The sequence below is a fragment of the Monocercomonoides exilis genome (genome assembly GCF_001643675.1).
Source record: "Monocercomonoides exilis strain PA203 chromosome Unknown scaffold2-2631571, whole genome shotgun sequence".
Taxonomy (NCBI): Eukaryota; Preaxostyla; order Oxymonadida; family Polymastigidae; genus Monocercomonoides; species Monocercomonoides exilis.
The window spans coordinates 1,766,138-1,790,689 of NW_027150547.1; the positions used below are offsets into that span (position 1 = coordinate 1,766,138).

The window sequence follows — 24,552 nt, forward strand, 5'->3', positions numbered from 1 at the left end:
TGAAGAAGTGAAATTCGATTTTTGAGAGTAGAGCAAAAGAAAAGAAATGAAAAGACACATAAATGAAATTACGAATAGCAAATAGCTTTGTGAAATGATAGATTAATTATATTTAAAAGTGTAAATGTGTAAAATAATCAACATACCGAGTTGATTCTTACTCAAAATATGGTTTAAGAGAAAATATTTGACAATAGAAAGAAAGAATAAAAGATCAGAAAAAAAGCATAAATACAAAAATGTTTCAAAGACATATAATATTATCATATGCTTCTTTTCTTCAAAATATTTTGTTTGAAATGAACTTCTTTAGGAAAACATTCTCATCTTCGATATCCCCTCGATACACTTCTATTTGCTGAAGAAAGTTTTTTCATCTGATGAATCGATTTGGCAATCTTTTTGATGTATTCTGGAGCATCGTGTATTTTTGGAGCGAATGTCAGTTCTGCTTCTTCCTCTTTCTGCTTCTCTTTAATCTCTTTTTCCACTTTTTCTAAAGCTTTCTTCTTTTCCTCTTCCATTCGAGTAATAAGCGTTGATGGTGATTTTAGCAACTCTAATTTTGATCCTACTCCAAAATCGCGCGATTGGCGAACTGGCGTAAATGGCATCTTCTCTTTTTCTTCCATTTCTCTTTCGCGTATTAGCTTTTCCATCTCTGCCTGCCTCTTCAGCATCTCTCCAGTTGACAACGATTCAAATCCCTTTCTTTTTCGCTTTTTTGAAACAGCGTTGATGTGAGGTTGAAACAGTGTCGTGCTTCCATCTGAGTCAAGTGTTCCACCATCGCCAGCTTCTTTGTTTTGTCCAAGCTCCACTTTTTCCTTCTCCAATGAAATTGCTCGTGCTGTATGCGCCTTTTGAGCAGCAGCTGCCTCAATTTCTTTTTGGACACGCTGCAAAAATGGCTCTTTCACACGTTGAGAGGCCAATTCCAACGACTTTGGGCACAAAGCAGGCTTCTGAATAGGAACTTCACTGCTGTGAACAAGCTCCAAAACGCGGCGGCTACTCCAGCTATCAGATTGCCTCTGAAGAAAAGCATTAAAATCTGCTTGTGATAACTTTTTAGAATGATGACGTGAATGTTCATCAGAAGAAGAGGGCAGTGTCGAGCTGCGAGAACGAAATGTTAACGGAGTGGCAGAGCGAGATGTTGGTAATGGATCGCTTGATGGCTTAGGAATCGGTCGATCAGCAAATATTGTGGAAAACCTGCTCAAGCGTTGTTCGTCATCTTCCCTGCTAACTTTCCCTTCTTTTTCATTTCCATTACGTTCATTTTCTTTCGATGAAATTTCGTTTGATTCATTCATTGCGCTGAAGTCAATTTGCTCGTCTGGAGCATCGCCATTACTTTCCATCAGTTGTTTCATTCTTAGCAAATCAACTTCAGTTGTTCCGATTCGACGTGTTGGACGGCGACTTGAAGCAGTGGAAAGTCTTTCAAATGGATCTTTGCTAAGATATTCTTTTGTCTCTTCACTTTGTATGTGAGCTGCAGGAGTTATGTGCGGATGAAATGTGCACAAATCTACTTCTGATATAATTCGTCGAGGAGTTTGATGTTGAGTTGTTGAGGATGTGGAGGTAACATTTGTGTTGGATAAAAGAGAATTTGAAGAAGAAGAAGATAATTTAGAAAGTGCATTTTGCGTTTGTGAATTGCTTGATTGAACTGAACGACCTGGAGTTGTGCTTCGTTTTTTTTCTAACAGAGCCATTTCCTCTTGCTGCTGCTTCTTTATCTGTTGCAGTCGCAATTTATCCACATTCCTCATTTCCAATGGGGCTTGTGGAGGTGCTGGTGGTACATAGTGTGTGATAGATGGCTTAAAAGTACATTGTTCTGGAAGGTCTTTCATTTCCCTATATCTCTCGGACTCTTCTTGCATTCTGATCTTTTGAAATTGAAGAAGACGATCCTCGATAGGTATTTGTTTTCTCTGTTGAATTCGCTTCTTTCTTTGTGTTTCTGTTTCATCGTCACTTTTTCCTTCATCATTATCTCCTCTATGAAAATTCGATCTCGAGTTATTTCCATCACTGCTGTGTGAATTATTTTCGATGCTTTCATAATCATCTTCATCGTCCATGAACTGCCTTAGCCTTCCACTGGAACGAGCACGCGGAGTAATTTGTGGCTTAAATGTTGCTTCTGGGTCTTTCTTTTTGTTTTGCTCACGAAGAATTTCCAACTCTCTTCGCTTAGCCTCCTCCATTGCCTTCATACGTTGAAGAAAAGAAGAAAATTTGTTAACAGATGTTGTTGATAAATGACGATGCATATCGTTTAATGGCGTGTCGGTGGCTGAAGTGGATGTGGAATGTTGTGATTCGATTTCTTGCTGATGCTTTTTTTCTGTTTGAGAATGTGTAACTGAAGATGCTGTTTCAATTTCTTTCTTTGAATTGATGTAATCATCTTCGCTTTCTTCACTTTCCTCACTTTCTTCTCTTTCTTCTCTTTCATTGCTAACTGTTGGACTTTCATAAATTATGCTCTGTTTAATCCTTGAGGGAGTGTGATGAATTGATTCTTCATTTGAATCAGACTTTGCCCATAAAAAATGTTGTGAAGTGTTTAGCATGCTGTCGTTCAGTTGATTTGCTTCCTCTTTTTTTCTCTGTTCTTTAAGTTTTTTCAAGGCAGTCCTCCAATCGCTTCGTTTTTCTGTTTCAAAAGAAAAAGGAATTGGTACAGTTAGGGAGTGCTTCCCTGGAGATATAGGAGGAGTAGATGGTGATGTGTTTCTTTGTTTTTCAGACGGAGAGGTTGGGGTACCAAGATGACGTGATGAAGCGCAAGGTGAATAAATATTCTGGTTACCTGAAAGCCGAAGATACAATTCAATTGGAATTGGTTGAATTTGTTTCTTTGACCCCTGTAATGGGGTGCGTAAAATAGGCGAAATTGAACGACCTCTTTTTTGTGATGAAGGTGATACACTTTGGTGAGTTTGTGGTGTTAAAGGAGAATTCACAGAAGGAGATGACAAAACATTATGACCAGTACTTGTTTCATTCTGTGTGTTTTCTGGTGGAATTTGAATTGTTTTAGGTTTTGATAAGCTTCTTTTTGGCCAAATAAAATTTAGTTTATTCGTCATATGTTTGAAAAATAACATTGAAATGTTTCAAATTAAAAATTGTTTTTAAGCAAACTGTTTAGAAAGAGATTTTCTCTTTTCGAGCCACTCATTCAAAGCCTTCAAATTCTTTTCACTCATATGCAACGCAGAATCTCGTTGGATTTTCTTCAAATTTGAATTTTCAAAATTTGAAGTATTCCAAATAATATCGTATTGTGGTTCATTTTTTGAAGATTATTTAATTGTACAAAAATTGTTAATTCAAACAATCCAATTGAAACAATGATTCCAAAACGAAAATTTTGAAAATTCAACCATAATTAGATATGGCAAACAAAAAAGAAGGAGTGAAGGCCTCTAAGACATCTACACCAAAAATTCCTCGAAAGACAAAAAAGACTTCGCGTAAATTTTACATTAAAGCAGTACTGAAATGGGGAGCAGTTGCGGGAGCAGTTTTGATTTTGTTTTATTTCTTCCAGCGACTTGACGCGTTCGATTTCTCAAAACTTAATCGGAGAATTCCTGAAACAAAGAAAGTCAATGGGACATATTCTTCAAACCCTGCAATTGAACAAACAATCAAAATGATACATCAAGCAATGGCTGATCAAAATGCAATCGATCTTTATCAAGCTTCAAAGCTATTGGCGTATCTGGAGAAAAATTCTACAAGATCCTTATTTCACATGTTTCAGAGTCATTTCAACTTAAACGATATTCAAACTGGAATTGAATTTTTGGAGCAAATTGGTGATGATGTTCCTGATAAAGAAAAATTTACAAAAATGCTGCAGAGAGCGAAGAAAGACGCTAAAATTCTTGCAATGATGAGAAAGACTAATGATGATAGATTTCTAATGACACCAAAAGACAAAATTCTTAGAAAGTTTGAAGGATTGAAACCTCTGAGTATTGCCGAAGATTTTTCCGTTATTGATAGAGAAACTAATTCACAGAAACGAGAACGCTTATTAAAAGAAAACTCGGTAGAATACAATCCAGATATTGATCCACTTGATGTTTTTGTTAATTCAGGAGAAAATGATACTGCAATCCTTTCATCGGGAGTCGATTGGAAGAGTTTGGATGATTTGCTTGAGGAAGAGGAAATGATTGGAAGAAGTTTGGGATGGCACATGACGTATTCTACAGAGCATTTAGATATGAGAAGGAAAGCAATTCTCGAGAGGATTGCTGAAGAAGAAGCTGAAGAAGTAGAAAACAAGAAAACTGAGTCCGAAGGTGAAGAGAATACTGAAATTAAGAGTGACACATCAAACTCAACGGTCGAAACAACCGAAGCAAACGAATCTAATTCAACTGAAAATGCATCAAAGAAAACTGAAAACAACAAAGAAAGCCCAAAAACGAAGAAGCCTCACAAACCTCAAAATCTATTCCAAGAATTACCTCCTCTTGAGCCATTTGAACCATATATTCCAGACGCAATTAAATACAAGCGCAATGGTCTCACACAAGATTGGCTGTCTGCCCATATGGCAGTGATGCTGGCACAAAGTCACGGGATGATGGGCAAGCTGAACGGCACATCCATCAGCCGTGTAGTGAAATGTGTTAGCGTTATGACTCAGATGAAGAATGTGTATGCAATGAACAAGGCATCTGGAGAATGTTTGGATCTCCTGCGAAAGATTGCTGAGGACGATGTGGAGCGAGCTGAAGCTGAGGCAAAGCAGAAAGCAGCAGCAAAGAATGGAGGTGAGGAGCTGAAGTTGGAGAAAGGAGAGGGCCTGTTTGGAGATGAAGACAAATACAAAGGAATGATCGATGAAAAAACGGGGTTGTTTGATGTGGATAAGTACATGGAAGAGAGATTGCGGAAGGAGAAGGAGAAGGAAGAGATGAGAAAGAACGGAACATGGACAAAAGAAGACGATGAGAGAGAAGAAAGAGAAAGAGAAGAGCGAATTCGCAAAGCAGAGGAAGAGGAGAAACAAGAAGAGGAGGAAGAGAGGAAAGCAGAGGAAGAGCGCAAAAAGCAGAGAGAGTTAGCAGGGCAGACAAATGGAACAGCAAATGCCACTCAAAAAGTGGACAAATACGACATTGACGCATTGCCTCCAGAGCTGCGCGTGTTACAACATCGCCCTGCGATGGTATTTGATCCAGTTGGAGCGCTGGGTGTTATTCAGGATCTGTTGGATGCCTACTGCATGATGAGGACTGAGCTGATGATGGATCCGGAAGGAGCAATGGGCACTCTGTTTACACCAGAGTTCACAAAAAGGTTGCACGAGATGGTGACGCACACATCTGGCTTGTACCATGACAACTCTGGATTCCTTCACGGGGGCATTTCGCTTACGCTGAAAGGAAAATGGAAGCAGCACGGAAACGATGTAGTGGTTGTTGGAGGCAAGAGAAGATTGTACTGCCAACCAATGAACGTTGAAAAAGAAGTGAACAGACTGTTGATGCTGACAAGAATGTACATTGGAGAAATCGATAACATCCGCAAAGAAAAAGTCAATGAAATTGAACAGAAAATCAAGCAGAGAGGATTTGAAGATCCTGAATCAGCCACACCTTCAGATCGTCATTCCTTTGAGACAAACTTCAAACAATCTCCAAAGATGCCCCTGTCACCTGTTGTGTCACCCTCTTCGTTGGCAGCCTGGTTCATTGATCGCTTCATTGATATTTCTCCATTTGATGCTTATAATGAGGTTGTTGCTCAGTTGTTGGGATCAGCTATTATGATGCATTTCGGTTTCTTGCCAATCTCATTCTTTGATCCGTCTCAAATGCAGAATTCGATGAATTTGTACAATGACGAGTCTTCGAGTAACAGCCTGGACTCTCTATATGTAACTCAGTCTGTTGCAGACTATTCACAAGAGTTCTACGGTGCTCTGCGTCGTATCGATCAATCATCATCTCGATCGTTGCTGCCACTTCTGGATGTGATTGTGCGTTCACAGGAAAGACTTGCAGCTTCTGTGTATTCGCTTCCGTTTTCTGTGGATGGGAATGAGTGGAGATTGAATGTGACAGAAGGGCTGGACGAAGAGAAGCAGTGGAAGAGGATGAACAAGATTGTGCGGGAAATGAAAGAGATAGCATTCAATGTGACAAACGACTTCGCGAAGGCAAAAGAGAAGGAAGCTTTGGCTAAGCGTGAAGAGGATGAAAGGAAGGAAAAGGAAAGGGCAATGGCAGCTGGAGAAGAGATATCTGATAAAAAGACCATCTTCCCGCCTACCATACCATTTATGGTTTCATATGACTCATACCTCCTTCCTGGAAACTCTGCATTCTTCCATAGGGATGAAATACGCTATCACAAGAAGCCAGCAAACCAGGCAAGCAATGCATCTACTTCCAATGGAACAGAAGCATCCACTGATGCAGCTGAAAATGATGATGAATTTTCATTCGACTTTGTTCCTTCGACTTCAATTGAAAGTGCCTCAATGTCAGGTCTTGTTGAGCTTCGGAAGGTGTTCCCTCGTCCACCCCATTCGCTTCTTCTGCAGCACGAAATGGTCGCTCCTGTTTGGTGGGCACGCGCTTGCGTTGTGACGCCTGTGGAGATGATGGGTGCACACTCTCCAGTTGTTGTTGACGAGCCTTTCTACGTGTTCTTAGATGAACTCGATGAGACAGAAGATGAGAAAGGGATGGAAATACAGCCGATTCAGAAAAGTGACGAACCTCAAGCTGACAAAACTGAAAGTGGAAGTGATAAAAGCAATGAAAACAGTGCTGACGCAGAAAAGAAATCAGAGAAAGAAGAAAGTGAAAGCTCCGGAGAGCCAGGATTTTACATTGCACGTTACGGATGGAGAGAAAGGTATAGGAAATGGCTTAGTCACCTCATCAGCGAAACTTTTCTGTAAACTTGAGTAACTTATAAAGTATAGAGCCTCTCTTTTCTTTCCTTCCTTAACAGCTTTTAAAAATCAAATCTCTTCTTTTCATTCTTTCTGCCTTCTCTGCAAACACATATTCCTGTTTTCAATTTTTGTGTTGACTAACATTTTTCACATATTTTGTCTGTCTGGTGATAAGACGGATGAGTTCCCTTCAGTGCATTATCTGTTTTCTGCGACTGAAGTTTTAATTGCTTTTCTGATATTTCATTTTTAATTCATGAAACAATGCGTACTTAAAAATAAACGATGTTTTTAAAAAACAATTTGCTTTTTTGTAATTATCTCTGATTGACAATGAATCTCATTTTAAATAAGTTCGTTCAATTTTTATAAAATTCGACAAATATTTGAAATTAAGCTTTTTTTGTATACTTCGTCTTATTCGAGATATTGAATAAAAATGTGTTAATCTTCCCACAATAATTCATTCATTTCCTGCTTCATCCATTCCTCATTTATAAAGCGCTCCATTTCTGTAGCAGCATCTGCGGCTTCGCTGAATCTATTTGCACATTTCAAAATTCCTTCGACCATTGATTTCAAATCAATGTAAAATTGCTGGGGAGATGTATAAAATGTTGAAGTGAGGATTCTTTCCTTAATTGTTGTAAGATCTTGAATTGGTGCAGTTAAATAACAGAGTTAATTTTCAATAAGATGCATTCATTATATAAAAAATAGAAAAAAGAAAAAGAATGAATGAATTAAAGAATTTTATACTGATAAACTGGAAATAATTAGTAAAATAAGCACACCAACTGGTGAACGAATCATGAGATAATAATTTGGTGCTTCACGTGGATCAATAGGCTCTAAAAAAGGCCAAACAAGTTCTGCCTGATCCAAAAGCAGTGTCATAAACCTAATTATTTTGATGTGAAGACGAATAATGTGCTCTCTTTCTGAAGTTTGTACCATGTGCGAAGGAGTTAAGGCCAATGAATTGGATCCTTCGTTTTGAATGGATACATTTTTTGAAGATGACAAAGGAGGTGATTGTGCAATTGACTCAGATGATGGATGCAGAAAGTCAGATGCATTACTTGAATTGACATGGTATCCTTCTTCTCGATTTGTTATTTCCTGATCCGTTTTTTCTCCGCTTTGTGAATTGGAAATAGCATCAGGAGAAATTGAAATTGGCTTCTCAAGAACGAAAGGAGAAAAAAGATTATTACAAAGTGGTTCACTAAATGGTTGCTCCAAAGGACAGCATTTCAAAGACGTGTTGCTTTTTTGGCAAGCTTTTGTATTTTTTGTATTATGAATTCGTTTCGCTTCTTTAAAAGGTTTCATGGCATCTTCCAAAGATATAACTGAAAAGGGAGGATTTATCGGCTTCGTATTCGATGACTTTGAAAATAAAAGTGGAGCAGGAAATTTTTCTGAATCATCAGGATTTGTCGGTGCATGATGAAGATGCAAGCTTTCGAGTGCGCTTTTGGCTTTTACAATTGCCTTCTCTTTCATCCGTTGAACCGTCACACGCCAATGCAACATATCAAAATGAGCATTAATTTTGCATTCCATTAGATAGGCATTTTTGTAATCCTTGATGATATCTCCCCAGATCTCTCTATTAATTGTAACTCGTTTACTAAATCCTTGTTTTTCAAAAAAAGTTGTTGCGGAAGAATCCGCAAAAGTCAATAGCTTCGTTATTCCAAGAGATCTTGCATATTCTTTAAGATGTTTAATGAGAATAGATCCAATATACTTCCCTTGTTGGTCTCCTGATACTGCAAGAAAAACCGCTTCTCCAAGACGTCTTTCTACAAATGCTTTTAGAACAATTCCTCCAATAACTTTTTTGTCTTTAACATAAACAAGAGAATGGTGGTTCCAATCAAAAATTGTCCTTGTGATATATTCGGTTGTCATACTTGGAAGCTGGTGTGAAATAATATTTTTGAGTGAAAGAAGATATATTAAGCATTCTGGAGATGTTTGACTTGTATATGGAGGTGGAGCAACTCTGCAAACCACTAAATGATAATCCTTTTCATCATGAATTCTATCAAGAATGCTCCATGCCCCTCCTTTTAGAAGAAAATTGCAATATTTGTTATTTTTAGACATCATAAAAATTGCGTAAAAGAATAAGTTTACTCCAAAGCGTGCTGAAAAAGATAAATCTTTTTATTGTTGTAAATAAAAAGATTGAACCTTAAAGGTGATTCGAAGAAAATAATATATTTATCGTTATATGTCGAGTTTATGGAATCACTTTTTTTTGACTGTATAACATCTTTCGATCTTTTTATTTGGGCAATTAGCAAATCAATCAATTTTCGTATGTTATAAAGGGTGATTTTTCATCAAAACTTCTAGTGTATATATTTTTGGTATATGACATGTGTGCAACAAAAAATATTTATTCAAATCCAAAGAACTCATATTTTGATCTTTTCATTCTGGTGTTTTTTTGAAATATTGCCAACGATGACTTTATTGAATGCCAAAAATCTAAGAAGAAAGACATTGCTCAAAGCTTTCATTCTTTGTTTTTTTTCAGCGAGCATATTCTTCATTTTATATCTTTTTGTATGATTAAAGTTTTTTCATTGTTTACCTATTTATTTATTTATTTTTAAGCAGTTTTCAAGAGATAGAAAATCTGCCTCTTTATTCTTTAATAACATTATTTCAAATAAAAGAACTGCTTCAGCTTCTATTGTTATTCCTGAAGACCCGGTGATGCCTTTTGTTCACCCAAGAATAATTGAAGGAAATTCCACCACAAATCTAAAATATTCAATCGACTCTGTTGTATCTATACATGATTATTCAACCGTTAAAATATGGCCAACACTTAAAGATAAAAAGCTTTGCGAAGAAAGAATTTTTAAAGTCCAATGGGCATTTGCTGATGCATGGTATGCTTATCAAGAATATGCTTGGGGAGCAGATGAATTATTTCCATTGAGTAAAACAAAAAATAACTGGCTTGGAGGTCAGGCAACAACAATTGTTGATTCGATTTCAACAATATTATTGATGGGCTTGAAGGATGAATATCAACAAGCTGAAGAATTCATTAAAACTTATGATGTTTACAAAGGTTCTTCGGTATCATTGTTTGAAACCGGAATTAGAATACTTGGAGGCTTGATATCGGCTTATGATTTGACTGATGACATTATTTACCTCAGAAAAGCCGAACAAATTGGTGATCTTTTAATTAGTAACTTTGAATCAAACAATGAGTGCAGTATTCCATCAAACGATATTCTTTTGGTGAAGCCTACAAAAGAAAAAACATTTGAAGAGAGGCGAAAAGAGCTTCAATCAAAGTTAAGTGCTCAGCAATTCGTTTCACCGACACCTGACTTCTTTACTCCTTCATGGAAAGACTACAATCTTAGTCTTGATGGCAAAACAGCGGCGAACGTATTGAATGATACTTCGTCATCTTCTTCGTTTCGCTTTCAACAAAATGAAACATACAGTAGATCAAATGAAGATGTCCAGCAAAGTCATTTCCGAAAACTTAATTCCACTTCCAATTATGCTGCATACCTTGCTGAATTTGGCTTGTATTTTGAGTTTGTTGCATTATCTGATCGGACTGGAGATCCCCATTATGCATATCATGCTTTGCGAGCGATGCAAGCAACGCTTCGTGCAAAGAGGCCTAGTAAGGGAGTAATTGGACAGTCAATGAAGTTTGATGGAACTTCTTTTGATTCGACATTTTTCTCAATTGGAGCAATGGCAGATTCTTTCTATGAGTATATCATCAAGGAAAGTTTGTATTCAATGCCATATCCAATTAAGATGAAAGGTGATGCGGAGCAGGCAGAACAAGACTTAAAAGATTTTGGTTCAGAAGAAAAAGAGCTAAGCGAGCATTGGATAGATGTAATGAATGCATTCAAGCGAAATGTGAAAGAAAACTCAAAGGGGTACAAATGGATAGCGGACGATGGTGTGGGAGACAGCTGGCAGCATCTTTCATGTTTTTCTGGGGGAAACTTGGCGCTGGGTGCTTTTTACTTGAACGATTGGAAGCTCCCTATCTATCGCAGTCTGGACAATTTAGAAGGAGCAGAGAAAAAGAAGCAAGAGAGGGAAAATAACCTGGCGGAGTTTCTGCAGTTAGGAAAGGATCTGGGAGAGACATGTTATGCAATGTACAATCAGTCTTTATCAGGACTTTCAGGCGAAGATGTCAATATGACAGAAAATGACTTCGCCAATTCAGGAAGTGATCAATATCTTCTCCGTCCAGAGGTTGTGGAAACTCTTTTCTATCTTTTCCGCATCACAGGAGATACAAAGTGGCAAGAATATACATGGAATATTTTTGAGGTATTTAGAATATTGTTTTTGTTTCAATTGATTGATATTGAATGGACATGTGATAATAAGTGTACTTAGGTTTTTTTTATTTTTATTAAATTTTATTTTTTATAACTGGTTTTGTATTTGTTACTCAAGCAGATAAATGTTTCTTGTTTATTATTTACAAAATTTTTATTTCATTCCTCATTGAATTGTTAGGACATTATTTATCAAACAAAAATACCAAATCATATGAATATGAAAGGCGAATCTCGACCGTCTGGCTATACATCACTTTCCTCTATTCACAGTAAGCATCCTGTTCGGCAGAACAATATGCCATCTTTCCTTCTTAGTGAAACGTTTAAGTATATATTCCTTTCTTTCACAGATCCCAATGAATTTCTGCCGCTTGATAAGTGGGTGTTTAATACAGAAGCGCATCCAATCGCTCGACGAAAATATTTGAAGCGCCTTCCTTTAAATGAAAAATGAATATTGTGTTGTTGAAATTAAATTTTTCATAAGTATCTTTGATGATACATGTAATTTACAAGCATCTTTCTCTGAAATTTGGCAATTAAGTAATGTATTTGTGATTATTATATAATTTTGTTTTGAAAGGGTTCTTAAATTATATTTCGTAATAATTTTATGCAATTTGATATTGATCTGTATTTTCGTTTTTGTAATAATTATTGTTGTTTCTTGTTATTTATTGATGATTGTAATTATGTAAATGAAAAGTATTCGCTTGATTTTTTCATGATTTTTCTTTTTTGCATTTAAAAATTTGAGAAATAATATTACACAAATGAAATTAATCAATCATCTAAACATCATCTTTAACTTGATGCTTTATTTTTATTTGGTTCATTTTTATTTGAAATTAGCAGTAAATAAAAATCATTCTATTCCTTTCAACATATTGATTGAGTTTTCAACAAAAAAACAATCATGTTAATAAATGTTTGCGTATTTATCTTTGAGCAATTCGCTCTGAAATTGAGCTTGTTTTTTCTTTTTTAGGTGAATCCAATATAATATAAACTTTTGTATTTGTTTGGATTTAATCTGAAAAACAATAAATGAAATACATATAATTTTTGATACAAACTTTTAACAAAACAAACAATTTCACTTCAGTTAAGAACCCAAAATTATCGCATCAATAAAATAAGAATGCCAAAATATTAAAATATACAGTGCATGAATGTTTTTTACGGCAATTGTCAAAAAACACTTTTTATAAATGTGGGCAGTGGCATTTACTCAACAACAGTTAGTAATGGTTGTTCGACAAATTTTCAGTTATTCACTTTATGCATACAATATTATGTGACACACGTAAAAGAAACAACTTTTTCCATTGAATAAAAAAGATATATTTCATATGAGTGTTATTATTTTTGAAATCATAACTTTTTTTGGGGTTTTGATAATTTTGAAAATTTCAAGAAATAATAAATACAATTTTCTTTGATATGTTCTATTTATCTCAATTGTCTTCAATGAAAATGATTGATGTGAAAGAAATACAGAGATGTTTCAATTAGAGTTTTCTCTTTTCTGTGTTCATAAACAAGCATTCGAAGCGAATGTGAAAACCGAAATAACTATTAAAAATACTATGATTTCAAAAATAATTACCCATATACCAACTTTGATCATAAAATTTCTAAGTTTTCTTTATTTCCAGTGAGCAAATTGAATGTTTTTATCTATTTTAAAATGGACTGTTAGTTCTATCATTTTCTATATATTCTTTATTTGTCAAATATTTTTTTGAAAAGTTCCTTTTGGTCATTTTCAAATTAAATGAATGTGACATATTTTCATCAAATTTCTGTTCCCACTCACCAAATTTAGCTGTCATGAAAAAAATATCTTGATTATGTTTATGTTGCCTTTTTGTGAAATTTCGTGAGTGGGAACGAAAATTTGATCGAAATATGAAATTACTATAATATTTGAAAATTACACAAAAGGAACTTATCAAAAAAAAAAATATAGACACGTGCACACTCGATGTGATTTTTTCCAGCTTTGACAATAATTCTATCAAGTGAAATATTTGACGCAAATATTATCTCACTAGTTCATTCTTTGTGATGTCATATTTCTTTTGTTTTATTATTTGTATAATGTTATTGTCAGGAATTCTTGTTGATCTGTGCGAAGTTTATCACGACATCTTTTAAATCCTTTGTGGTTTTTCTTTTATGACAGAAGTTTGTGAATTGAACAGTTTCAAAGAAGAAAGAATAAAATTGATAACTCTCTTTTTCAAAAGTTAAAACTGGAAATGATATATCTCCAAAATAATATTTGACATCAAAAACAATTTCACAATTTTTTTAAAAAAATAATTTCAATGTTTAAAAAACTTAAGAATTTGAATACAACATTTCTAAATTCTCCTTTTGATGAGCTTCGCTTTATTATGAAGTTATGGGGACTTTTTTTTTTTTTTTTTGAAAAAACTCACAATTTGTTCTGAACTTTTTCTGCTTTCATATCATAATAAGCCAAACGTTGTTATGCAAAAGAAAATATTGAAAAATTATTGAATAATGAATAGATTCAAAAATGTTGAGTGGAGCAATATTTTGAAGAGAATAACTTCGTTCCAAGCGTGAAAAAATGATTCACAAAGTCAGAAATGGATGTCTTGAAGAAAAATAAAATTTGGAAACAAAAAAATATTACACTCATTACATAAAGAATTTCATTTTCTTGAACATTTTCAAAAAAAAAAAACAAAAAAAAAAAAAAATTCAAATTGATTTCGAACAGCTCTTGAAAAACAGTTTCTTCAAAAAAAATGTTTTGATAAACCAAAACTCAGCATCATATCTTCATATCTTCATATTCTTCTTCTTTCAACTTTTCAAATGCTTCCATTTTCTGCCTTTCTCTGAACTTCTTCCATTTAATCACTTTCTTTCTTCCAAACATTTTTGGTGTCACCAAAATGAACCAAACATTATTCAATGCATCAAGATCATCAAATATAACTTGCAGCATTTCCCCCATGCCTTTTGTTGGGAATGCCTTCTTCAGCCAATGGAGGCACCAACAATTATCACTTTCAAAATACCGAAAATGCCCAAAAGCACTCCAAATAAAAATACCAAATAACCCATCAAATGACATAGATTAATATGTTGTGAAGAATCACAAAACTTTCATCACTCACACATCTTCTATTTGTTGGGATAAATCAATCATCACAACAATCATTTCTTTCCCAAATGCCATTTCTCATAAAAATACAGGCAACAAAAATGCATGCTCCAAATAATACATTATTTCATCTCAGATGGAAGATATTGTAATTTGGAAAGCGATGGATAAAATATCAGAACATCAACAAAAATGGAATGTTTATTCACTTTTATTTATTGGATCAAAAATGGAACTTGAAAAAACAACAAGGGAGAATGATTATATCTTTATTATATGTGATCTTCAAATAAAGAAAAATTTCCATTTTCAAAACATAAGTACCCATACTAGCCTGTGATAGAAAAAAGAAAAGATAACAGTCTGAGAGGCATGGCTTTGAAGCTGTTGGGAATATTTTGTTGTGCATGGATAATTAGTGTAGAATGCGTGTGCAATGGTATCAGAAGTGATGGAGGAGAAGTTGGAGAGAAATCATGGAAAGATAGAGAATTGAGTTATCTAGAAGGCACATGGTCAGAGAAGGCTCAAAACGAGAAATATGGAGATGACAATTTATTTGATGCACGTTTTAAAGGGAAAGGAGATGAAGTGAGAGAAATCGAAAAGCAAAAGAAAATATTGAAGAAAAACTCAAAACCATGTGACGATGGAAGTGGAGAGATTGGGAAAGTTCAAAAACTGAGTCATTGTGATGAATGGAAAATGAGGAAAAACGAGGGAATGCGTGATGAAAGTGTGGTTGAAGGATGTCTTGTTCTGGCCAATTCATCGATAAAACTGAATTCACTGGCGTTGATGGAAAGAAGTGGGAAAGGTGTGATCGGGGCAGAAAATGGATGTTTTGTTGAGTTGAGCGGATGCATTGTTGGAGTTGAGAGAAAGACATCTCCATTTTATTTATGTGGGAGCTGTGGATTGCTCACCAACATTTCCCTAAGATTTTCTTCAACCTTAACATCAACAAAACAGATATTTCCTCGACTTTTCTCTCCAAAAGTATCAAAAGGGGAGATTTCTGAAAATTGTTATGTTTCTATTTGTTCCTCTCATTTCTCTTCCTTTTATGTGTCTTCAGCTCCGTTTATCTCATCATCTTCCATCCCTTTTGTTTCTCTCTCCAAATTAACATTTTTCAATATTTCAACGGCTATTGCAGATTGTCCATCTCCAACGACTTCATTTTTTCAAACATCATGTTTTATGAGCAGCTGCTCATTCTCATCAGTTCATGATGTTTACGACGGAGGGATTGTCTCCTCTCTCAACAATCCCTATGCCTCCTTTTCTACCTCAAACACCTCGTTTGTTGGGTGTAGTCGGACAAGAAATGTTGAATGCACTGGAAGCGAAGATAATACAAAGCATCCAAAGAGACAGCAGATTACAGACAATGGGGCAAATTCGTTCACTTGGTGTATGTGGAATGGCTCGAATACAACAGGAACAAGCGATTCTGTTACAGACGGAGTGTCAAGCGGAGGGGCAATTTTCATGCACAAACTCAATTCTGGAGTGCTCTTTGTTTCACGTTGTTTGTTTAATAATTGCTTTGCACACAGCCGTGGAGGTGGAATTATGTGTCATTCTATCAATTCTATCAAAATTGAGAACAATTCGTTCAATATATGCACTGCTCAAAATCAATATGGAGGAGGATTGTATGTCAGCACTATTTCAAAATGTATTCGGATCAGCGGATGTGAATTCCAGAATTGCAAGGCATACAGCGATGGAGGAGGGGTTAATCTCAATAATTTTCAGGTTTCAGGAACAAACTGTATCAGAACAGAAAGTGGAGAAGGGGAGAGTGCGTGTATATTTGAGTGCTCATTCACTTTGTGCTCTATCACAAAAACAAATGGCGGAGGGATTTATTGTCATGTTGCACCAATTCAGTTCAAAACGAGGAGTATTCAGTTTGTTTCGTGCAACGCTTCATATTTGGGTGGGGGATTACATTTTGATTCAAATGCATCAACAGCTCCAAGCAATAATCATTATTTTTATTTTTTCTTTTTTCTCGATTGCAGATGCACTGCTTCCACTCCTTATGGTCACGATGTGTATTTTGAAGACTATTACAATCTCTTCTCATCGAACAATCCATTCTTTGAATCATATACGACTAATACCAATGAGAAAAGAGTATGCTATTCATTTTATTTAAGTGATTGGACATATCAGCAGACAGAAAAGAAGGATTGGTTGAAGGATAAAATTTTGGATCGGTTTGTTGGGGTGAATGGAGATGATTCGTATGAAAAATGTGGTGAACATGAAATACTCCCGTGCAAGACTGTGGGATATGCGGTGGATGTGAGCATTGCCCAACTGAGTTCAATAATCACAGTGCTTGGTGGGAAGCATGTGAGCGAAGGAACAACAATCAATGTTGGGGAAAAGAAGATTTCGGTTGTGGGGAAAGGGAAGGAGGTGAGTGTGATTGGAACAGGAGCACTTTCTTCCTCTTCGACAACGCTGTTCAGTGTGACGAGTGGACAGCTGGAGGTGTGGCATGTGGGGATCGATCACAACGCAACAAGAAGCCCATCGCCGAGTGTGTTTGTGGTGTCACTGGGGAGCGGGACTCTTTCACTGGAGGATGTGGCGATCTCATCAAGCGTTAATGGAGAGAGTGGAATATCAGCATCTGTGTTTGTGATGGCTCTGTCGCAATTGAGGATGAGTGATGTTGAGATAAAAAACATGAAAATGAATCAACCACTATTTACCGAACCATCATCAGCAGGATCATCATCAGGAGAGAGCATTCTGGGGAATTTGACAGTTCAAAATATGAGTCGGACAGGAGGAGACGGGGTTGTGTTGGCAAAGAGTGTGAAGGCAGGAGAGACATTTGTGGTGTGGAATACAACGATGGAAGGGTGCGAGTGTGTGAATGGGAATGGCGGAGGGATAAAGGTTGAGCTGGAATCTTCGACAAGCAAAGTTCGAGTTGGAACATCAACATCACATAGCGGAGGAACAATAAAATTCGACAAAACGAAGTGCAGTGGATATGGAGGAGGGATGATGCTGCATCTGGAGGATAATTCATTTGATTTTGAGATAACATCAGTGAGTTTTGCTGGTTGTGCTGCAGCATTGGGAGGAAAGAATTTGTTTGTTGAAGCACAGGATTTGTCAGCTGTTATCAGCAGCGCATCAATTGGATTCAATCCAGAAATTGGAATCGATGTTGCAGAATTGAATGAACTTTGTGGGAAAGAGAGTGGCAAGCCAGAGCTGATTGTTCCACTTGTTGTGTTTCTTCGAACATCACCGTCACCAGCATATGTGAGTGGAAGAGAACAAGGAAGTGAATTCAGACAGTGCGGATATGAAGATTATCCATGCAAAGGAATTGAGAATGCTGGAGAAGTTCAATTTAAGAATTCAAAGAGAATGATCAGATTGACTCGCACATTTTCATTTGATGAAGAAGTGAAGTTGAATGAGGAGTCATATGAGATTGATTCGAGTGACAAAAATGTTGGATTGAAAGTTGGAGGAACAGGAACAAAAACACAAGAAGCATTGGTGATGAACAGTGTTTCATCAACATTCACAAGGATATTGTTTGAACTTGGAGGATCGATTGGAGAGCGATCATCATTTGTTCAGTCTTCAGAAGGAACATTGAGATTTGTTGATTGCGGGATGAAGATGGGAAATGGAGTGGATACAGTGAGTTATGAGTTTGTGAGTGCAAGTGGAGGAAAAGTGGAGATTATTCGAATGAGATGCGGAGGGAATGTGGGGAATGTGGGATTTGTGGGAAGTGTGATTGTTGTGAATGGAAGTTGTGAATGCCTGATGGATGAAATGGTTATTAACCAAACAACCTCAAATGGAGCAAAAGGGTTGATTGAGATTGCCACAAGCAGCTCAGCTGCGATTCAGAACTGCTCCATAGCAAATTCCATTCTGCCAAGTTGTGGAGCAATTCAGGTTGAGAAATGCTCATCAATCACATTGAAGAACACCTCATTTGAGAACATCACGAGAGGAGCAGGAGACGGTGGATGTGTTAATGTTGATTCAAATGAAGATGGAAGCCAAGATATAATCAGAATTGAGAACTGCTCATTCACCTCATGCGAGGTGACTGAGAATGGAAAAGGAGGAGGAGGACTGTCAGTTTCATTGGAGAATCCCTCTGAGCTGCATGTATCATCAACAAGATTTGAAAAGTGCTGTGCGCCATCAACAAGTGGAAGTGAAGGGAAAGGAGGAGGAATGTTTCTTTCTCTGATGGATTCAGATGCAAAATTTGAATTATCGGATCCTCTTGTGTTTGATGGAAATTGGGCAGAATATGGAAAGAACATATTCATTTTGTCAAAGGATTTGAATTGTTCTGTGACAAATGACTCATTCAAGTTTGATTATTCCTCAATGAAGGATGATAAAACTCTGTTTGTTGGAAGTGATACCCTTCATTCAGATAAAGATTTGTTCATGTTCCTCGTTCCATACAGCTCATTTGAGATATTTATCTCATCAGAAGGATTTGATGTGAAGCGTTGTGGAAGTGAGGAAGAACCTTGTTTCACAATGTGGAAAGGGATGGAAAACATGAAAAAAGAGATTGGAAAGAAAACAATTCAGATTGAAGGATCGATTGTTATTCGAGATTCATTCAACATGTCCAATTATCAGATCAAAAAGGGTGTGAAGATGGGAGAAGAGAATGTGAAAGCGATATTGAATTTTGAAAAGGCGATTGGAAGTCAACTGGAATATTTCATGGGAAATGATATTTACCTTGAATTGACGGATATAAAACTTCAACTGACAAATGATTTTGTCAACTCAGCCAAAACAATAATTTCGAACAGAGAAGGTGAGTTGATAATAACTGGATGTTCACTCCATTCAGAGGCTGGAGTTAATAATGGAATCAATTGTGTATTTGTGGATGTGATTGGAGGAAGCGTGGAAGTGAATGATTTGTTGATTGAATCATGCAATGTTGGAAACAGTATTTTTTCCATTCATGATTCTGGAATAACTTGTCATTTTGTGAATGTTCGAGTGGAATCATTGAATGAGAGTGGAGGGTGTATTTTATCAATCAAGAAGTCTGAACCAGGATTGAAGATAAATGAAGAATATGAAGATGGTGTGAATCCTGAGATTGACAACTCATCATTTTCAGGAGTGAAGAGAAGTGATAATGGAGCAAGCATTTTGGAGTCAAAAAGTGAGAAAAAGATTTGTTTGGTTGTGAATGTGAGCAACATGACAGAAGACAAAGCAGAAACAAGTGAAAAAGGAGGGGGAATATTCTTCACGTTGGGAAAGTCTGGTTTGATGAAAATAGTTGATTCGACAATCAGTCATTGTAGTTGCAGTATTGATTCAGGGAGAGGCGGAGGTGTGTATCTGGCAACAAATGAAAGAGAAAAATTGGACTTTTCATTTGTTGGTTTGAAATTCAGCGACAACAGAGCAAGAGTGGGAAACGATGTTTTCATTGAATGTTACGATATCACATCGCAGATCAATGAAAAGCAATTTCAGTTTGATCTTCGAGAAGGCCATTACGATTGTGACAACGCCATATGTGGAAAAGATGAATGTGATTATCCAAGCGATACAGATCTAATTGGATTTGTGACTATCCATCAGAGCGACACAATCATTGTGAACAGTGTGAATGGATCGAATGAGAGACAATGTGGAACCAACACACTTCCATGTGCTTCGATTGATTATGGGCTGATGCATCTGACTTCAGATTTCATGAGCGTGATGATTGTTGTTGATGAGAGCGTGATTGAGGAAGAGATAAATCTGGAGGAGATGAGTCTGAGTTCAAAGAGCAGGAACCTGTGTGATGTTGAAGTTGAAACAGGGATTGAAAAAACAAAAGAGGCGTTAATAACAACAACAGGGGAAGTTTCATTATTGAAAGTGAACTTTGTGTTTGATTCGAATTTCATTTCTTCTCACGAATCATTGATCTCGCCAGAAGGAGGAATTCTTGAAGTGATGGATTGTTCGTTCACTACAAAACAACTGAAGGAAGTAGTTAATGCTGAATTTGCAAACATTCCATTTCACATTATCAATATGGAAAAAGGAGAATTACAACTTGATGGATGCACATTATCAAATCTCATTCTTCAAAAATCTGCATTGCATCTTTCATCTTCTCTTCCATCAGTAATTTATTTATTCACGGTTTGCAATTCAACAATAGAAACTTCTTTGATAGATATAAACGAATGTGGACAATTAACAATAAAGGATTTCAATACAGAAAATATCACAGTTGAAGGAAATGAAGAATCATTGATATCTTGCTTGGCAATGAAAAAGACGATGCAATTGACAAATTGCACAATGGATGGAGTCAGTTCAAAGACAACAAAAGGGAAATTGATGAAATTGGAGGATTGTTTGGATGTGAAAATGGACAGTTGCATTTTTGATGGGAGTACAAAGGAAAGAAATGAACAGACATTCAATGAGGGAGAAGAGATGTGCAGATGGTCTGGATCTCTTGTGGATGTTGTGAAGAGTTCTGTGATGATGAAAGATACAACAATATCAAATTCACCAGAAGGTGGAATTACAATGAGAGGAGGAAATGTGAATATCGAGAAAGGAGAGTTCATAAACAACAATCCATCCGTTGAAGGATATCCATCATTGAGAAGAAATATCATCTGTTCAGATTCAGGAACATTGAATGTGATGAGCTTGAAAGGAGGAGATGGATTGAAGGATAATTCTTCGCTTTGGATGTTGAATGATGGATGCACACTTGATGGAATTGCAGGAGAAAGGTCATCACCTTTCTTCATTCCAAAGCTGGAAGAGGCTTCTGTGAATGAGAATGGAAGTAACATTGTTGTAAAATTCAAGGGATCTCTTTTTGTGCCCTGCGATTTGTCATTCAGAGTTGTGAATAAAACAGGGGATGTGGAGTTGGTTGAGACATATGAATTTGAGGAAGATAGCTTTGTTTCAGAAGCGGAAGTGATTGGAACAATCCCATCAGCAAATATTTCAACAATTGAAGATGAAACAGAGATTTCAGTGATGATTTTGTTTGGAAAGCAAAGGGTTGCAACTTCTCCGCAGATTCTGAAGAACAAAACCGAATCAAAGACCGGAAAAGACAGAGTTGTTGAAGGGGGAAAGAAAGAAGGATCGATATGGCCGATAATTGTGATTGTTATGGGAGTAATTCTTTTTGTGATTCTTGTGATTGCAGTGATTTCGACTGTTCGGTGGAAGAAGGCAAAGAATGAGAACAAAGATCTGAGAGAAATTGTGAACGATAACATCAGAAAGGATCCGAAGGCATATGAAATGGTGACGATGGAGATGTCACCAGAGGAGCAGTGGAAGAGAGCAGAGAGGGAGGCAGAGAAGAAGAATGAAGAGAGAATAAAGAAGAGGGTGTATGGAAAGAAAATGGCGCATTCAGAATCTGAAGAGAATCTTCTTTCTGAGAGTGGTTCAACTGAATACATTTTGGGGAAAGACTCAGACAAGATCCCTGATTGGGAATTGGAGAAAGATGATGAAGAAGAAATAAGAAAGAGAACTCCATCGCCTTCGGTCTCATCCATTTCAACGACAGATTCAGATACAACATTTGTTCGCATGGAAGATGCGTGCCCGACCACTTCATCTATGTCGAATCTGGTGGATGCGATGGCATGCTCTTCGCCTCATGAGAAGCTGATTGTGGATCTGAGGGATTCTCTGTTCATGCTGCTTCATGGAAAGAATGAAAAGAAAGAAATGGCGATCGGGAGTTTGAAGGAGAGGGAGCAGACAGCTGCTCAGATCCTGTTCTGGGTAGCCAATCTCGCCCTCCATTCATTTGATGAAATTGAAAATCCTCTTCAATCTCTTGCCACTCTGAGTCCGCACATTGTGTTATTCTCAGAACACATGGTCATCTGCGTTGCGATGCACTCTGACTTCCTTTCATCTGATGATTCAGACTCGTCTTCAATCTCATCATCAACTGTTGTCACTTCAGCAAGTGAAGATGATGATGAGGACTCTCTTCCTTCATCCGCGTTTGAGGATGATGATTATTACAAAAAAGAGTGTCTGAGGTGGAAGGCACCGGAGCTGATGAACGGGACGAAGCAGCATGCGACGAAGAAGACTGCAGTGTTCTCGATAGGGATGATGCTGTGGGAGTGTCTGACGCTGCAGATCCCGTTTGGGGAGTACGAGGCGGTGGTAGCAGGGCAGAAGATTGTGAATGGGGAGAGGCCGGTGATAGGCGCAGAGCTTCTGGGGTGCTTCAACGATACGGTTGCTGGGTGCCTGTCACCTGGGTGGCAGGGCAGGCCGACGCTTGTCGATCTGAAGCGAGAGTTCATCCAGCGATTTCCAGCAGGGTCGGTGATGCTGACTGTGTCTGATGCGATTGATGTTGCGGGGGGTGCAGGAAGAGGCAACTGCAGCAGAATTGTGAGCAGTGGCAGTGGCAGCGGCAGCGAAAGTTGGTTCAGCTGAGTGAGAGAGGAGATGTTTGAAGGATCATCGATCTGGACGATGCAGAACGAGCAACTGTGCAGATGCTGAAGTCGAGTTTTGGTGAATGAATTTCCTGGCAGCAAAAGCCATTGAAATATCGCTTTTTGCTGTTTCTTGTGTGTTTTTCTAGACCTTCATTTTTTGGCATTCGTTTGTGTGTATTTATATGTATTTATCCCCTTTCTCTCTTTTCAATTTTGCTTCGTTGTTTGTGTTTTTTTATAAATTACACCGAGTTGTTGTTGAATTGTATTCTCTTGATTTTAATAAGAGTCGAGTGTTCATCACACATGTGGTTGGGGTCATTGGCATCTCATATTCCTGGGCTGGCGGTGACTTCCTGAGTTAATTTCTTCAGCATGGAAGATGCTATGGATTTCAGTTTTTGTTGTTGGCACCTCCAACATTTTTAAGTGTTCATTTTGAAGCAATTATTTTTGAGTTTTGAATTTTGTTCTTCCATTGAATTGATTTGATTGCATTAATATTTTGTGAATTGAATTTCAATTTTTTGAGTAATGTTTTGCGAATTTGCATTGAAATGATTTCCGTCTTCAATTGCGTTGTGTTGCTTCAGCAACAACTTTCGTTGACACGAAATATTAACATGGAAATTGAACATATTTTTTCATTTTGTGCATCAAATTCTGAAATTTGACTTTTATGAAGTTGATTTAAGGTGGATAATTACACAAAATAAACTGTTCCTTTCTGGTTAAGAAAAACAACAGCAAGAGAACGCCCTTCATCACCTTTCATTCATTGATATTTGAAGATTTTGAATATTCTGTGTAATATTTTTTTTAATTTCGTTCATGCATTCAGGAATGGTGATGAAAACAAGAAATCGGGGGAATTGAGAAACAGTTAAATTGATGAAGACTGCTTTTTCTGTTGATTAAAAAATGCAGTTATCCTGTCATGTTTTTAAAGACATACTGGTTTTTGTTATTGGAATAAAAATTGTTGAAATAGAAAATAAATAAGTCAATAGCTAAGGAAGAAAAGAATGAAAGGAAAGGAAAAGGAAAGAATGGAATAATATACAAAAAATATATTTTTTTTCGCAACCTAATATCCATTTTGTTGCGAATGAGGATTTGAAAGAAAAAAATTTTTTTTCTCCAGAGATTTAAGAATTAACACAAAAATTCACATAGCAAATAAAATATGGTGATTATTCTCGACTTTTGTTTGATAGTAACTTTTGCAAAAAAATTGGAAATTGAGCTTTAGAAAAAATTAAAAAATAAATCAAATGTATGGGAAAATGTAATAAATAACAATTTTGATTACAAACGAGTCGATAAAATTCTTGAGTTTCACTATAATTATGAGAGTGAAAAAAAGTACTACATAGAAAAAAAAAAAAAAAAAAAAAAAAAAAAAAAAAAAAAAAAAAAAAAAAAAACAAAGATGAAAGATATTGATGAAGTCATTTAATCGCAATCATACACAAGCTGAAAAAAACAATAATATTGTAAAAAAAAATTTTTTTTTGATTGGTTTTGAGATTTATTTGTAAATATAAAACATCAAAGGATTTCAAAAAAAAAAAAAGATTTAAT

General features: G+C 36.4%; 5 protein-coding genes across 5 annotated transcripts; 3 read left to right on the top strand and 2 right to left on the bottom strand.

Moving 5' to 3' along the window:
* On the bottom strand, positions 1-3,307 carry MONOS_392 (uncharacterized protein). The gene is made up of 2 exons (XM_067873950.1): positions 3,169-3,307; positions 1-3,078 (listed from the first exon to the last, which is right to left on the bottom strand). The coding sequence occupies exons 1-2, from the start codon at positions 3,231-3,233 to the stop codon at positions 324-326; spliced, it is 2,820 nt and encodes a 939-aa protein (XP_067735909.1). The 5' UTR covers positions 3,234-3,307; the 3' UTR covers positions 1-323.
* Positions 3,308-3,411: 104 nt separating this feature from the next.
* On the top strand, positions 3,412-7,254 carry MONOS_391 (uncharacterized protein). The gene has a single exon (XM_067873939.1). It carries the CDS (start codon positions 3,422-3,424, stop codon positions 6,956-6,958), a length of 3,537 nt encoding a protein of 1,178 aa, XP_067735910.1. The 5' UTR covers positions 3,412-3,421; the 3' UTR covers positions 6,959-7,254.
* MONOS_390 (putative histone acetyltransferase KAT2B) lies at positions 7,248-9,296 on the bottom strand. Its single transcript, XM_067873928.1, has 2 exons — positions 7,750-9,296; positions 7,248-7,608 (listed from the first exon to the last, which is right to left on the bottom strand). Exons 1-2 carry the CDS (start codon positions 9,074-9,076, stop codon positions 7,400-7,402), a joined length of 1,536 nt encoding a protein of 511 aa, XP_067735911.1. The 5' UTR covers positions 9,077-9,296; the 3' UTR covers positions 7,248-7,399.
* Positions 9,297-9,405: 109 nt separating this feature from the next.
* On the top strand, positions 9,406-12,199 carry MONOS_389 (putative mannosyl-oligosaccharide 1,2-alpha-mannosidase MNS1). The gene is made up of 3 exons (XM_067873917.1): positions 9,406-9,538; positions 9,590-11,305; positions 11,498-12,199. Exons 1-3 carry the CDS (start codon positions 9,437-9,439, stop codon positions 11,771-11,773), a joined length of 2,094 nt encoding a protein of 697 aa, XP_067735912.1. The 5' UTR covers positions 9,406-9,436; the 3' UTR covers positions 11,774-12,199.
* A 2,591-nt stretch (positions 12,200-14,790) lies between these two features.
* MONOS_388 (uncharacterized protein) lies at positions 14,791-23,605 on the top strand. The gene is made up of 2 exons (XM_067873906.1): positions 14,791-16,125; positions 16,498-23,605. Exons 1-2 carry the CDS (start codon positions 14,837-14,839, stop codon positions 22,961-22,963), a joined length of 7,755 nt encoding a protein of 2,584 aa, XP_067735913.1. The 5' UTR covers positions 14,791-14,836; the 3' UTR covers positions 22,964-23,605.
* Positions 23,606-24,552: the final 947 nt, after the last annotated feature.

Coding starts and splice junctions, on each gene's coding strand:
- MONOS_392 (XM_067873950.1), bottom strand. CDS start 3,233: ATGAGTGAAAAGAATTTGAAGGCTTTGAATGAGTGGCTCGAAAAGAGA. Junction 3,079..3,168: donor AGAAAATCTCTTTCTAAACA/GTTTGCTTAAAA, acceptor TTGGCCAAAAAG/AAGCTTATCAAAACCTAAAA.
- MONOS_391 (XM_067873939.1), top strand. CDS start 3,422: ATGGCAAACAAAAAAGAAGGAGTGAAGGCCTCTAAGACATCTACACCA.
- MONOS_390 (XM_067873928.1), bottom strand. CDS start 9,076: ATGATGTCTAAAAATAACAAATATTGCAATTTTCTTCTAAAAGGAGGG. Junction 7,609..7,749: donor CATGATTCGTTCACCAGTTG/GTGTGCTTATTT, acceptor CACCAATTCAAG/ATCTTACAACAATTAAGGAA.
- MONOS_389 (XM_067873917.1), top strand. CDS start 9,437: ATGACTTTATTGAATGCCAAAAATCTAAGAAGAAAGACATTGCTCAAA. Junction 9,539..9,589: donor TCTTCATTTTATATCTTTTT/GTATGATTAAAG, acceptor TTTATTTTTAAG/CAGTTTTCAAGAGATAGAAA. Junction 11,306..11,497: donor ATACATGGAATATTTTTGAG/GTATTTAGAATA, acceptor TTGAATTGTTAG/GACATTATTTATCAAACAAA.
- MONOS_388 (XM_067873906.1), top strand. CDS start 14,837: ATGGCTTTGAAGCTGTTGGGAATATTTTGTTGTGCATGGATAATTAGT. Junction 16,126..16,497: donor AATCAATATGGAGGAGGATT/GTATGTCAGCAC, acceptor TCTCGATTGCAG/ATGCACTGCTTCCACTCCTT.